Source organism: Lissotriton vulgaris, chromosome 9, assembly GCF_964263255.1.
Source record: "Lissotriton vulgaris chromosome 9, aLisVul1.2, whole genome shotgun sequence".
Taxonomy (NCBI): domain Eukaryota; kingdom Metazoa; phylum Chordata; class Amphibia; order Caudata; family Salamandridae; genus Lissotriton; species Lissotriton vulgaris.
The window spans coordinates 517,702,607-517,718,208 of NC_141697.1; the positions used below are offsets into that span (position 1 = coordinate 517,702,607).

Here is a 15,602-nt window from a genome sequence, read left to right on the forward strand (position 1 = left end):
GACGCCAGTGGGGTCAGGGTTCCCCATCACATCCTCCACTGGCGCTTCATCACATCGGACAGGTGGGTGCTGCAAATCGTCCGAAGGGGCTACTCCCTCCCCTTCAAGGTGGTCCCTCCAGCCATGCCACCGCAGTACCACCGCGTGTCGGGGATCACTTGCAACTTCTGCAAGAGGAAGTGTCGGCCCTCTTGGCCAAGGGGTCCATCAAGCGCGTTCCTGGGCCAGAAGTAGGGTGTGGTTGTTACTCCCACTACTTTCTGGTTCCCAAGAAGGGCAAAGAGGGCCTACGCCCTATCATGGACCTACGGAACATCAACGGCTTCCTCCGGAAGGAGAATTGCAAGATGCTCACTTTGGCTCAGGTCTTAGCTGCCCTAGACCCAGAAGACTCGATGGTAGCGTTGGACTTGCAGGACCCATATTTTCACATCCCGTCCTGCCGTCCCACCGGCGTTACCTTCGGTTCACGGTAGGCCACGAGCACTTTCAGTTTACAGTGCCCCACGGGTGTTCACGAAAGTGATGGCGGTGGTCACAGCTCATCTCCGCATGTTAGGAGTTTCAGTCGTCCCCTACCTCGACGACTGGTTGTTGAAGGCGGGCTCGCCCCAGACAGTCGTCAGCCACCTCCAGACTACGGCCGACCTCCTGCTCCTGCTGGGGTTATCCATCAATGTGCTGAAGTCGCACCTGTGTCCCTCTCAGGAGCTCCTCTTCCTCGGAGCTGTTCTAGACACGGCGCAGTTTCTGGTTTATCCTCCCGAACAGCGGGTTCGGGACATTCAGGCTCTGACTCAGATTTTTCAGCCGTTATCCCGAGTCTCGGTCAGGTTGACGCTGTGGCTTCTGGTGCTGATGGCCTCCTGCATCCTTCTGGTGCATCACGCCAGGTCGCGGATGCGGGCTCTGCGGTGGGACCTGAAGTTTCAGTTGGCCCAGCATCAGGGCAACTTGTACGACCATGTCTTGATCTCAGAGGGCACTGCAAGACAGTTGCAGTGGTGGCTCATGGACCGCGATTGGGTCAGCGGCAGATCCCTCTCCCTACCCCAACCAGAGCACGTAGTTGTGACGGACGCGTCCCTCCAGGGCTGGGGGGGGCCACATGGGAGAGGCGGAGATCAGAGGCCTCTGGTCTCCGGCGGAGTCCCGGCTCCACATCAACCTTCTGGAGATGCGGGCGATCCGGCTTGCACTGAAGGCATTCCTCCACTCTGTCTGGGGAAGCGTAGTGCAGGTGTTCACGGACAACACCACCGCCATGTGGTACTCCAGCAAACAGGGCGGGGTGTAGTCGTGGACCCTATGCCAGGAGGCTCTGCACCTCTAGCAGTGGCTGGGACATCAGGGCGTGACTCTGGTGGTTCAACACCTGGCAGGCTCTCTGAATGCCAGGGCGGACGAACTCAGCCGTCTGTGCATGATGGATCACGAATGGCGTCTGAACTCGGACGTGGCGCAAGGCCTCTTTCAGCAGTAGGGAGAGCCTTGGTTAGATCTATTTGCAATGTCATCAGTTCTGCGTGTTGGAATTTCCAAGGCGGCGCTCGCTCTGAGACACTTTTCGGCACGAGTGGAGTTGCGGTCTGTTGTATGCCTTTCCGCCTATACCACTTCTGCCCAGAGTGCTGAATAAGATCAGGCGCGACCGGGCCCAAGTCATCCTTGTGGCTCCGGACTGGGCACGAAGATACTGGTATGCCGAGCTACTCAGCATGTCAGTCGATCCCCCGATTCGTCTGCCTCTTCAGGAGGACCCTCTGTCGCAGCAGCAGGGGACGGTCCTCCACCCGAACCTGTCCAGACTCCACCTCCATGCGTGGAGATTGAGCGGCGACAGTTGAGGCCATTTGACTTGCCTCCTGAAGTCTGTGATGTCATTCTGGCAGCCAGGCGTCCCTCCACAAAATCGGTATACGCCTGCAGGTGGAACAAATTTGTGGCATGGTGCACAGCAAAGGCTGTGGAACCACTTTCTGAGGTTCTCCTCTTTCTTCTTTCTCTTGCCCAGCAGGGCTCTGCTCTGGGCCTATCAAGGGCTACTTCTCTGCCATTTCTGCCTTCTTAAGGCTTCCTGATCAGCCCTCTTTGTTCAAGTCCCCAGTTGTAAATAGATTTTTGAAGGGCATCACTCATATGTTTCCCCCTGTTCCTTTCGTGATGCCTCAGTGGGACTTGAACCTTGTTCTGACTTACCTGATATGCGCTCCCTTCGAGCCACTTCATAACTGTCCTCTTAGTCTTCTTACTCTTAAGACTGCATTCCTGGTTGCCATCACCTCTGTCAGGAGAGTGAGTGAGCTCCAGGCTCTTTCCTCTATTTTTTTAAATTTTTTTTTTTATTACCATCGTTGGGTCATTTGACAACACAAATACGAAAAGATAGACATTCAATATCTTCTTTTACAATAATATTTGATGATAACGGGTAGGTGGGTAGGACAGGTTCCCAATGAAAAAATAATAGGAATAGAAAGAAATAAAAAATTATTCCTCTAAATACTCTAAGTAAATATACCTAATCGTTTTTTCCTAACACCCTTTAGAGCATACAAATTCCATTCTAATTCATATATATTAAACAATTTCCTTCTCCAAAATTCAAACATCGGTGCTTCAGGTTGTAGCCATTCTGTAGCAATACATAGCCGAGCTATAGTCATAGCCATAAATAAAAAAATTCTTACATTTACATATATTCTCATTATCATTAACACTTTGCCCTCCCCCTACTAACATAAGTGCAGGGGATATTTTAAACGGATGGTGAATGGCGAAGGATATAAACTTTTCTATACTGGATATGAAAAACCATAATTTCGAGCAGTTGTAAAAAACATGGACAATATCTGCATTTTCCCCTCCGCACCGAAAACATTTTCCATCGTACATAGGCCCCCATTTTGCCATACGTTTGGGAGTATAGTATAATCTGAATATTGTCTTATATACCTGAGCTTTCAAATTGGCCGACACACATATATCCTTAGCCATCAAAATATAATCCACAATATTTAGATCAATTTCCTCCAATTGATTCTGCCAATATACATTATATTCAAATCATCTGGTTTATAATCCATCAGCAATCGATATATCATACCTATCCTTTTTTTTTTATTGAATTGCCTCTATTATTTTATTAGGTCTAGGTCTATTTAATTTCTTTGAACAAAAGTCTCTAATTTGGAGATATTTAAAAAAAGATGACTGAGGTAAATGGAATTTGCTACTCATATTAGAAAAAGATTTGAATATTCCATCAGTATCATATAAATCTCCAATTCTGCCCACCCCTTTCTTGCTCCATTCCTTCGCTACATTATCCCAGAATCTTGATGGAAGTATTTTTTCCGCAGAAAGGGGAGTATAATACACAATTCTCTCTTACTTCATTATCCTTACAACCCTTCTTCAGACTTTATATGCAGATTCAACCACCTTAACCCCTTCGACGCTGATGACGAGCTGGGCTCGTCATGGCGTAGCCTCCTCGCACGCTGATGACGAGCCCAGCTCGTCATGTAAAGTGCGTTTTTTAAAAACTCAGCGTGCGAGCGGAATTCCGCTAGCGCGCATGCGGTTAAACCGGGTGTTTATAGTAATTCCCCTCCAGCTCTTTTAACAAACATCCCTTCGCATGTTCCCCTAATAATAGATAGAATATCGACTGGGATTCTGCCGGATCCTCAATTTGTTCTCCCGTCAACAATATTCTCATTCTTTGTAAAAAAAAAAAAAACATAATAATAAAACACAAAATCCGGGATCCCACGCCCTCCTCTCTCTATAGGCAGGGTCAGCCATTTCATTGCTCGTCTAGTTTTTCCGGGTGCCCAAAAACATTTTGTACATAAAATTTGGAGTTTATAAATGTGGTTTAAGGGTATCTCGAAGGGAATACTATGATCTAGATATAAGATCTTAGCTAATACATTCATCTTGATGATATTGCCTCTCCCTATTATAGACAGCAGAAGTCTCCCCCACCTATCTAAGGATTGCTTAATTTGTTGCGTTATTTTACCCCAATTAGCATCTACTATCTCTTGTGTATGGGATTTAATTATAATTCCTAAATATATCACTTCGTGAGTAGCCCTGTAATCGTTAAATTGAACAGTATCTGAAAAAGCACCTGCGTTTTCGCAGCATTTAATTTATAACCAGAGCTATTTCCAAAATCTATAGTTAAACGTTCAATCTCTATCATAGCCTGTCTTGGGTCTGTGGTGATGATAGCGATATCATCCGTATATGCGAATACTGAATGGGGTATAGATGAGTTTATGAATGGTTTAATGTGTGGTGACTCTAATAATTTTAATAAAAATGGGTTGATAAATAACGCAAAGAGAAGTGGAAAGCAGGGACACCCCTGACGTGTACCGCTTGTAATAATTATCTTTTCCGATTTTCTGCCCATAGCTACAACTTTCACATTAGGTGAGCGATACAGTATTTTAATAGCTCTCAAGAAATGTTTGCCAAATCCCATTTTATTTATTACTGCCCACAAATATGCCCACTCTACACGATCAAACGCTTTCTAAGCGTCGAGTAAAATCAACGCCAAGTCTCTTTTCTCAATTTCTGCTATGTCTATCAAGGTGATCACTTTATTAATATGTGATATAGTCCCTCTTTTTGGGATAAACCCATGCTGGCTCAGTGATACTAGTGGTGTTATAACCTTAGACATACAATTTGCAAGCATCTTTGAATAAATCTTGCTGTCGCAATTTAGTAAAGATATGGGTCGATATGAGGCAGGTTGTTCCGGTGGTTTCCCTTTTTTAGGAAATATTATAATTGCGGCATCATCCCATGACTGTGGGGCTCTCCCCAATTGTGCCATTCTAAAAGTCTCCAACATAAAAAAATTTAAAGGTTCAGAAAAACATTTATACACCTCCCCTTGGATAAAGTCCGGGCCGGCTGCTTTTCCATTCGGAATATTTTATACTGCTCTTTCCAGTTCTTCCATTGAAAAGGGCTGGTCTAATATTTCTTTCTCAAGATCTGTTAATTTACTAAATATAGCCTATGCAAAAAAGCTTCAGGAGAGGGATTAGAAATTGATGTAATATTTCCAATATTTTCTCTGGATCTTCAGTCATTGACCCATTTTTAACTTGCATTTTCATAATTTGGCGGGCTGAATCCTTCATTTTTAATTTTAAGGCTAATGCCCTTCCTATAGACTCTCCATACTCCTGGATATACCTTCTATATGTTAAGTATTTCTTAGCTATTTCCTCACACCAAACTCCTGTGATATTAGCATGACATTTAGCGATTATCCCTTCATATTCCTGAATTTTTGTCATATTATCCCTCTTCTCTATTTCTTTTATCAGATTTTCTTCCGCTTTACACAGCTGATCATACAATTCCCGCATCTTCCCCTGTTGCAGATTTTGATGATAAAGTCCAAAACTCACCAATTCCCCTCTAAAACAAGCTTTCCATGTATCCCATATTATTTCAATATTAGCGGAACCCATATTGTTCTGTAATACTGCTTTGAATACACGTGGATTTCGCCCCTTATAATTCTCTGGACCAGCCTCTAACTCCCCCGCTGCCATATTAATATTTAAGTCGCCGCATACCACTAGGGGAGAACTCCAGTTAGCCAACTCAGAATTTAGATATTCAAATACTTCCCCCTCATCCAAGTTGGATCCATATATAGAACATATTGTTATATATATGTGCCTCCTATGTTCAATGTTACTATCACCCATCTACCCCATTTGTCAGTTAGACTGCGCACAAGTATACCTAAACGCGGTCTCATCAATATCATTACCCCTCTTATCAAACTTGTTTGCTGAGATGCAGCCAAAACTGTATATCCTAACTCGGTGGCTAAACCCCTTTTCTCCAAGGGAAGATGAGTCTCCTGTATACACAAGATATCCGGCTTCAAAAAACGAACTTCAGTTGCAATCCTTTTCCTTTTATTTATGTTGTTGAGGCCAGAGACATTAAAAGAGCATATTTTAATATCACTACCCATTACCGTGATTTCCCGCCCTCTTTACCTTCTGCATGATTAATTATTGCTTTAGTACATCCCATCCTATATCCCATCCTACCCTCAAATATTGCTCTCTTGCTAGATCTTAATTTCTTTGTCTTCTCTATAAAGTCATTAGACCCCCAACGTGGATTTTTTCCCCTTTAACCCCAGTGCCCCCCTCCACCAGCAACCCCCCCCCCCTCCGTTACCGAGGCTTTCGGACTCCTGGTGATGGTGATGAGCAGCGAACCCCCCCTGTCCCCCCACATGCTTCTTTTCTTTCATTTTGTAGTTTTATAAAGAAACAATTAATATCATTATATCTAGATCTTCCTATTCTTAATCCCAATCTTACTCTTAGGAACAGAAGTTAAACAATACTATTTATCTCCTAAGTATTTGACCATTCCTTTTTAGAAAAAAAAGGAAATATTATAACCACGTTCTATATTGAATTTCATACGAAATGCATGTCCGTTGGCTAGATCATTAGCTAAATCATTGACTAATACCTACTAAGTCATTCAGAGTCAATCAAGTTGGGATCTAAGAGTCCTTAATATTTTGCAGGTATTCCTTTGCAGCTGTGACATTAGTGAAAAAACGAGTATTCTCCTTATATATCACTTTAAGCTTAGCCGGGTTCATAATATAGGCTTGTGCTCCCTTTGTTTGGTATTGATTCACCAACTGTCGAAGCTGCCAACGAGTATCCATCGTGTATTTACTATAATCCGGTGTTGCAAAGAAAGTGAACCCTTCGCCCATGCCTTTGCTATTTGGTCGAGTGTGCATATATATATCTTCTCTAGCACGAAAGCTGTTGAAAGCCACTAAAAAGGTCTTGGTTTAGTAACATTCTGTCCAGGTCGAAGTTGAATATTAAAAGGATACCTGTGGGCACGCTCGATCTCTCGTCCCCAATCCCATTTTTTCAAATCCGGGAATGCCTTCTGGAACAATTCCACAATAAACTTACGTGGATCCTGTCCTTCTTTTCCTTCGGGTATTTGCATAAGTCTTAAATTATTGCGTTGTGCGCGATTTTCAAAGTCGGCCATTTTCCATAATAAGTCCTCTTTATTAGCACTTAGCGTTTCAGTGGCCACTTTCTGTTTTTGCAGTTCATTCTCAATATTGGATATTCTGGTTTCAATCTCCGTAAACCTTTCCCGAAAGTCTGCCTGTGATTTTGCTAATCTACGGATAGAGCTTTGGAGCTTCCGGCAGGAATTTTGGATTTTATGGCTTTCTTGCTCAGTTTTGTCCATATGACTCAAGATTGTTTGATACATCGTATCTAAAGTAATATTGTCTGTTGGTCCTTCTTGATACCCTCCCACAGCTCCCTCTATCATAGATTCATCCCCTTCACCCCTCACAGTGATGGGGCTTTCCTCTGTGTATTCATCAATTTCATCGTCGTCAACCTCACTTTCAACTTCCTCCATACGCATTTGTTTAGAGTACTGTGTGGCCAAATCTTCACATGAAGAGGCTGAATTTTCTGACACTGAGTAGAAGTCCACGGATTCTGCCTCATTAGATGCAGCTGTATCTTCCCTAACATTCAAGCCTTTCTCTACCATGTTTGAGCCTTCAAGAGATTCTATAACATGTCCCGCTAATGGTCTGTCACTGGGCTCACTAGGCTCTCCATCTGCAATTATAACACCAATACTTTCATTTGCCATTGAGTTTTCAAGTGGTGTATTAACATTTTGTGTAGTCATAATTGATGCTTGATTATCATTCTGTAACACCTCCGTTAAGGTAATAAGCTCTCCTGTATTGTTCTTTAGCTGTGGGCTGCGCGCAGCTTCTTTTCGTTTTTTTTTCCTCTGCCGCAAGAAACAAGGTGGAAATCGTTTCCTCTAAACCTCCTTTCCTTTCTGTCCATCCGGACAAGGTTGTGTTGCGGACGCGACCCTCTTTCCTGCCCAAAGTAGTCACAGTATTGCACATCGGGCAGTCCATCACCATGGCCACCTTCTTTCCGCCTCCGCATCCCTCGAAAGAGGAAGAGGCTCCACCTTCTGGACCCAAAACGTGCGCTCTCATACTATCTGGATCACACAAGCCAATTCCCGGGTGGATGACCAACTTTTTGTTGGGTACGTGGGCGCTAAGAAAGATCGGGCGGTGCACAAACGAACCATCTCTCGATGGGTCATCTTGTGCATCAAGGCGTGCTTTTCTCTGGCTAAAAAGGAGCCTCCTGTTGGACTGAGGGCTCAGTCCACTCGGGCCACGGCGGCTACTACTGCCCTGAGTCGGGGAGTCCCCTTGCAGGACATCTGTCAGGCAGCTACGTGGGCCTCGCTGCACACGTTCGCAAGACACTACTCTATATGCCAAGAACAGATGCATACTGGTAAGTAGCATTTTCCTTGTCCCTACGAGACTCTCAGATGCGTTTCGGGACAAACTGCCTTTGTCAATGTCAGCCGGCATTACCTTTTACTTTGCTTAATGTATCGCGGTTTCAAAATCATTACAACAGCATTTATTAACATAGCTAAAGGACTACTGATTTGCATTGCTCAAATTGTCTAGTATTAGGGACGCTGTCTTGGAACTTGTAGAGACTATGAGAGAGGGATCAGAAAGTGGCATTAGGCTACCTCCTTACAACATTATATCGATTTGTGAAGAGTGCCAAGGGGACTACGAATTATACAAAATTACGAATTCTGTCTCTACCCACAATTTAAAAAATGTGCAGGATGAAAGTGGCAAGATTCCGGGAACGTATGGTGCTGAAGCTCAGGGCAATGAGTAAGCAATAAAAATGCAATTATGCAAACACTAAACACTTCGGAAAAAACTGTAAAGGTTCCAGCTCGACCAGAAAGCTTCTCCAGTATCTGTCCCTAGTGGACGTTAGATCGGACTCAACAATTGACTGTTGTTACTTTGTTAAAGATTGCTTTCTACAAAAGTTGTAATGGACTATATTGGGCATCTCCTTGTTGGAGGCTGAGCCCAGGCAAACCAAAACTGAGTGATAAGGGCAGATAAAGGCCAGTATTACCTTTCAGCAGGTGACTCTGGAAGATGCTATTCTCCGCATAGAGACCCCAAAGTACAAAAGGTTTATGCAGTGCCAGAGCTTGCGATGCCCAGATTTGCAGGTTTAGTCATTTGCACTTTAAACCTTGTGGTTCTTTGTACTTCGCAAGGAAAAGGGTGCATGAAAGTGGAATCCACCCCCTCTATAGAACACAATGAAATGCATCCATGGTTTGAAGTCCCAAGCAATTGATTAGATGCAGGTACCTCAAGGGGTGGTTTCCATATATGTTACAATCTGTTTACTTTTATAAATTTAGGCCGCGTGATTTGGGAGGAGCAGACAGCGGTCCAGGTGGGCTGCTTCTTTCTCCCCCTTGATGTCCCTTTTCATCATGGCATTTTATTTTTAAATTGAAGCCTTCTCTGTGTAAATGTCAGGTCTTGCAGACCTGCATTCAGATGAATTATCAAATGAAATGCTGATCTTTCATTAATATTAATAGTACGGGGTTTCTCCAAATCCTTACGAATGTCATTTTTGTGTTGTGAATGAGAAGTTCATCCATCTCAAAATATTTTGGTTTCACATCAGTCTGCAAAAAGCTGCATTTATGATGTGATATGATTATGCTACATCGAGACCGAAGGCTTTTATCCCTACATCCTCGGAGGTAAATTCCTGTCCTTTGCGTTAGGTCAGTTGTTCGTTGGGGGAAGTTAATCTATTTCAATAAATGCTTGAAAAGGCAAGCCACTGAGCCTCCAAGAGCACATACAACAAAATGTGCTCTTGGCAGGGAAGCGATCTAGTCTTGTTGGACACTTAAACCTCCATCTTTAGGAATGTTGATTCAGGTTATTTAGCACCATTTATGCTCCTATACTTTACAACCCTTGACCATCCCAACCTTAATTTTACATGCCAAAATCAGACTATGAAGGAAGCGGGTTAATAATGTAATGGAAAACAGACTAAGGGCATGGTTAGAAGGGCCTTGACCTTTATGGTCTTTGAAGACCAGCATTTTTTACAAGCAGAGTAAGAGATAAGGACATTTCTTCAGTTAAATGTGTAGAATACAATATCGACAAAGACGTTTGTACTTTGTTTAAATCTGTTTTCCTCTTGACATTTGCATCTAGGGCCTAATTTAAAAGGTATTTGGCTGTTCGATCACAGGCTTTCTGCGCATAGACTATTTTACAACGGTCCCCCACAAGAAATTGATAATTTTGCTGTAAGTTTCTCAGGAGAGATTGGTTAGACAACTTCAACTTGTGTGCTGTAATGCAAGTCTCTCTGCCGTACCCTCTAGTATTTCAAGCAATTTTTTTTACATCAGTTCACCTCCGAGCCCTTTAGGGCACCTTTTTTTCAGTTGGCTAAAGTTCTGCTCTATGTATGGCTCATGAAAGATTGACCGCTTGTTAAACCGATTAAGAGTTTCAGATCAGCTGTGTCCTGCATTGGTCCATGCCAGCTGTATGAATGCAAAATTTTCAGGCATGATAAATTGAGTTAGCTCTCTCAGAGCATATAGGATATGACATGCATGTTACACGTTTGAATCCCTGCGGGCCTAACACAAACCTCAAGCTTTATTGTGTTAATAATTTGATTATCGTTATTTTTTTTTATAGTAGCACCATATTAGTATTTCCAGTGCTTAGAAACTGCCCAAACTGGTGTTAAGCACTATATAAATACATACTGTTTAAAACTGTTATCTATAGAATTGGGGCCACATGATCTTTTCATTCATTTAGTCTTTGACAAGGATGACTTTCTCTTTATTTCGGGTAACACAGGAAAAGACCTGTGTTGGCCGAGCATAGCTGCACGACTACTAGTTGGTTTAGAAGTAGATGCCACTGCCTAGACTATGGTAAGATTGTCTTTCAAAAAGGACTTTATTAGGCTGAGAACTTGTGGAAATCTGTGTTCTTAAATTTGAGATAGCTGTACGTCTTCGCACCCGAACTGGGCTCGATTGAGCTGGATCAGTTTCGTACTCTTGTAAAAGACCAATAAAAAGATTTTGACCCAAAAGGGAGTTTATTTTGCTGCAGCAGTCTTTCAAAAGAGAAGTCTGTTAAAGATTTATACATTAGACAAGGAAGGGGCTTTTCTTTGGTAGTACGGTTTCTGGTTGACATTCGATCTTCTGCAAAATCTTGTTATCCCATTGTCCAGGCAGGTTCTATACAAATTGAAGTAAGTGATTCTCTTTTCACATCTGAAGAAGTGAGCCTTGGACGTGATTCATTTTAAACTTCTCTTTATGTACATGCCTAAACCCCAGCAATTTGGAGTTGACTGAAAGACAGTGGCATTTCAGTTATTGATTATTGAATCAGCACTTTGTCTGTGTTCTCTAGACCAAGTTTCATTCAAATTGCGAACATCTGTTTTGGCTTCTCTATTGGAGGCCTTTTGAATTATGACCAGTGACTATCCTGGATCTTTTACCCCTGCCTGCGGCCTTTGACATCCTGGTCTATCTGTTCCAGTAGCTCTGTGTGAAATACAGCAATTTTTGGCCAGTATCAATCACCGCATCATGACTCACTTCTGTCTTTCACTTCTGACTTGCAGCAAATTACATGGAGATGACCTGGGGTGCTCCCTGTACCACAGGTTGTGCCATGTGTGTGCCATTGTGCCCGTGGCTGACTGGTTTCCATCCCATTAATTTCACTGGCATTCACTTTTACATGTAGTCTGGTGATATTCACCCTTTACAGGAGGTTAGGGGAGGGGCAAGCCGGTTGGGTCATCAGGGCGCAATGGGAATCTGGGATTTACTGGCAGCTATTGACTCAAACTGAACACACAAGACGGATCATGGTTTGGATGCTGGAGTGCCCATTGGGTCCAACTTCTTGCGTACTGAGGAGTAGATAGGTGACGTGGGGATATAAGTGGTGAGGATATGGTGTGAAAACCTACTGTGATCTAGCCTGATAATGAGAAACTTCCCTCCTATTTTTGGAAAAGGATTAAATCTCAAAGACGAGCTTAGACTGAGGTTTTGGACTTTTCCCAGCTCCTTGCTGTACATTTGAACACTGGTGATTTATTGATGGCAGCAGGTGCTAGTGTTTTGAACAACTATAGTGGCCGGAAGCAGCTGACTCATTCATGCACTGCCGTTGCGAGCCTAATTCTCTTGGTTGAGATTGTGATTGCACAAATGTCCTCTCAACGGATGAAATTCAGTTACTCCTTAGAACAACCACCAATGAATTTGATGTATGCCTTAGTACTAAATTAATTAAATGTTTTATTAAGGTGCTTGGATGAATGTAAACTACCTTTACCACTCAAAATCAAAGGTGTGTTTCAGCCGGAGTCTTTCCTCTTAAGGTGTTGTGTAAGATCTTGCCCTGACTTCAACATCCTGCTCTACTTAAGCAGTACTAGAGTTGTGTGCTCATCACAATGACATGAATGCTCTGTACTTCGGGCTCTAAATGTCTTCCATGCTGGTTTCAACGAATTGAAATTCCAGCAGACTGCCTTTGAGGCTCCGATAAAAATTGAGCCTGCTGTGCTACTAATTTGGTTATTGTGTTGGCCTTTTTTGGCCAGCAGTTACATTCAATGTGCTCTCTTGGATACATAATACCATTTATGGTGCAGTTAAACCTTTTTTCGCAAAAAGACTCCATGTTGATTTGTTGCTTCCTTTCACTGTGGCCTAGGTTACATTGGTAGTACGGCGATTTTGATAATTGAGAAGAGAGGTTCCTGCTCATTTCTGGTCTCTCCCTCGTGGAACAGCCTGTCTCATGCCTTCAGCGCCACCGACAACCTACTGCATGTCAGTAAAAGACTCTAACCTTGTCTCTCTTTGTCTCAAATGCAGAGTTGCTATTAGTCTCTGAAGGAGCCATACGACTAATAGTTTTGGTGCCAAGTGACCACTAGTATTGTGCACTTTGAAAATCTGGAACATCCATATTTATTATTATACTCTTAATGAAATGTCTTAGGCTATCTGAGTCTTCAGTTCGAGAGTAGGGCTGGGAGATTATTTGCATTGTATACCAGGCGAACATTTTCACTGGTTGTGTAAGCATTCCCAGCCTTTCGGGGGGGGGGGGGTGCTTTAGCCACCAAGATCCCCTGGTGCGACTGATCAACCTTTTTAGATATTTTTTTTAGCTTTTAGGTGGTCAGTCCTCGTTCATTCATGGGATATTTCAATAAAAAGGAATACACATTAAGACGTAGTTTCCTTCGTAAATTATGTTTTAACAGTAAGAAACGTATCCTACTACTGTTTTAAAGAAGAATCCTGTTTCTTGAGCACACACACACACATCTGGATGCTGTGTAGAAAAAGTTCATCCTGTATTTTTTGTTGTTGTCCGTTTGAATTGCTAGTTGGATAAAAATGTGTTGGATGGTTGTTAAAACCATTTGTGTAGATCCTATGGCCTACTTGTATGGTCCTGAAGTGCTTTCGGAGTCTTGGTTCACACTACATGCGCTGGGATTTTTGATGACCAGTCACAGCGGGTCAGTGACATTGTCTTTGGTTGCATTTAGTGATGGCCCTGTGTCCAAAACGTTAAGGGCATACATAACAATGAGGTAACTCTTATCGTTGTCTGCGCATTAACTCCTTATTTACTTCCATAGTTTAATACCCAGTGTACGGTTCTGCTTGCAGCAAAGAAACTGAACTCAGAGGGTCGGATGGCGAGGATGACTGCGACGATTCGGACTCTTCCTTAACGGGAACCAAAGTGAAAGTAAAATATGGTCGCGGGAAGACACAGAAAATCTATGAAGCGAACATTAAAAGTACCGAAACGGACAACGGCGAGGTTCTATACTTGGTTCACTACTATGGGTGGAATGTCAGGTAAGGATGGTGCTGGATCTTGTATGTGGAGAGTTTTTCTATTGCGATGCCTCTGACACGTGACACGTATACTGGTTATTTGGGTAACACTGAATGTGTCAAAAGCTTGTAATAGCGAGCCCCAAAATTTATGGCTTTATAATGTACACAAATGTTGGTCATTGTCGGGGTGAGGCAATCAATAAATCAGGTGCTGGGAGAGGAGGGGGCAGGGTGGGATCTGCTGTTCCATTGAAGAGCCAGTTCTTGAGGTCCTTCCTGAGTTGAGGCAGAGATGTTTGCCCCAAATACAGAGGAAGGGAGTTGCAGGTCCTTGCAGCGAGGTAGGAGAAGGAACTTCCTCCAGCTGGGGTCCTACGGATCCATGGGATGGTTGCCAGGGCCTGATAAGAGGAGTGGAGATGTCTGGTGGGGGTGTGAAAGGAGAGGCAGTGGTTGAGGTATGCCGGTCTGGCATTGTGTGTTGGGCTTTGTAGACGTATGTGAGGAGCTTGTAGGGGATCCTTTTGTTGTCTGTGAGCCAGTGGAGTTCTCAGGTGGTCAGTGATGTGGCTGTGGCGAGGGATGTTCAGAATTAGTCCGGCATAGAATATGTTACCGTACTACAGTCTGCTGCTGCCGAGTGCGTGTGTGACGTTTTCCTTGTCACTGTGAAATCCACTAGAAGATGTTTTGGAGCAGGAGGACGTTCATCTGATGGTTCATTGAGAGCGAGGAGTGAGTGGTCCGTGGGTGTTTTGGGGGGGGGGGGGGGGGGGAGTCGGAGTGCTGCGTGCCACCAGTAGTCGACCTAGGCAGAGGGGTTTGAGCCTAGGATGAGAACTTTGGTTGTGTCTGAGTTGAGCTTGAGGCAGCTGTCCTTCATCCTTTATACGGGTGGCTTCTGCCTTCCTTCAGCTGTGGAAGTTCTTGGCAACTGTGGGATCTTCTGAGAGGGACAGAATTATCCAAGTGTTGTCAGCGTAGAAGACGGAGTCTGTGGTCTCTAACGATGGTTGCAAGTGAGGCCATGTAAAAGTTGAAAAGGTTGGGGCTCAGGGAGGAGCTCTGTGTCACTCCACAGCTCATTTCTGTTGGTTTCTGAGAGAAAAGGTGGAAATCTGACTGTCTGGCCGGTGAGGAAGGATCGGATCCAGTCGAAAGCTTTGTTGTGGATTCTAAAGTTGTTAAGTCTAGTGCAGAAGGTGTCGTGGGAGTCCGTGAAAGTCGCTGTGAGGTCCATGGGGTGAGTGCTGCGGTTTTGCCTCCGTTGAGGAGGATGCGGATGTAGTCTCTGGCAGTGAAGAGATCGGTCTCTGTGCTGTGGTTGCTTCTGAATCCCCATTGGGAAAGGTCCAGGATGTTGTTTGATTCAATTAACTCTGAGAGTTAGATGTGGATGGCATTCTCAATGACTTTGGCTGGGAAGGGGAGCAGGGAGATAGGTCTGTAGTTCTTGAGGTCTGTTGGGTCGTCAGATGTTTTTTTTGTTGATCTTGGTGTGTTTCTCAGTCTTCAAGGAAGGTGGTGGATTCATTGGAGCAGTGATCTTGGTGTGTTTCTCAGTCTTCAAGGAAGGTGGTGGATTCATTGGAGCAGTTGATTGTGCGGCAGAGTTCTGTGCGGTGGAGGCGCTGGTTCGGAATATGGGGTAGGGGCAGGGATCTGAGGGGGCTCCAGAGTGAAGGCTCTTTATGAACTTG

At 43.8% G+C, this 15,602-nt stretch overlaps 1 protein-coding gene across 1 annotated transcript in view; it reads left to right on the forward strand.

Annotated features, from left to right (window-relative positions):
- Positions 1–15,602, forward strand: part of ARID4A (AT-rich interaction domain 4A) — a 418,019-nt gene that overhangs the window by 323,626 nt on the left and 78,791 nt on the right. Inside the window, 1 exon segment of the mRNA XM_086937984.1 lies at positions 13,726–13,920. Within this exon segment, the coding sequence (XP_086794110.1) occupies positions 13,726–13,920 (195 nt within the window).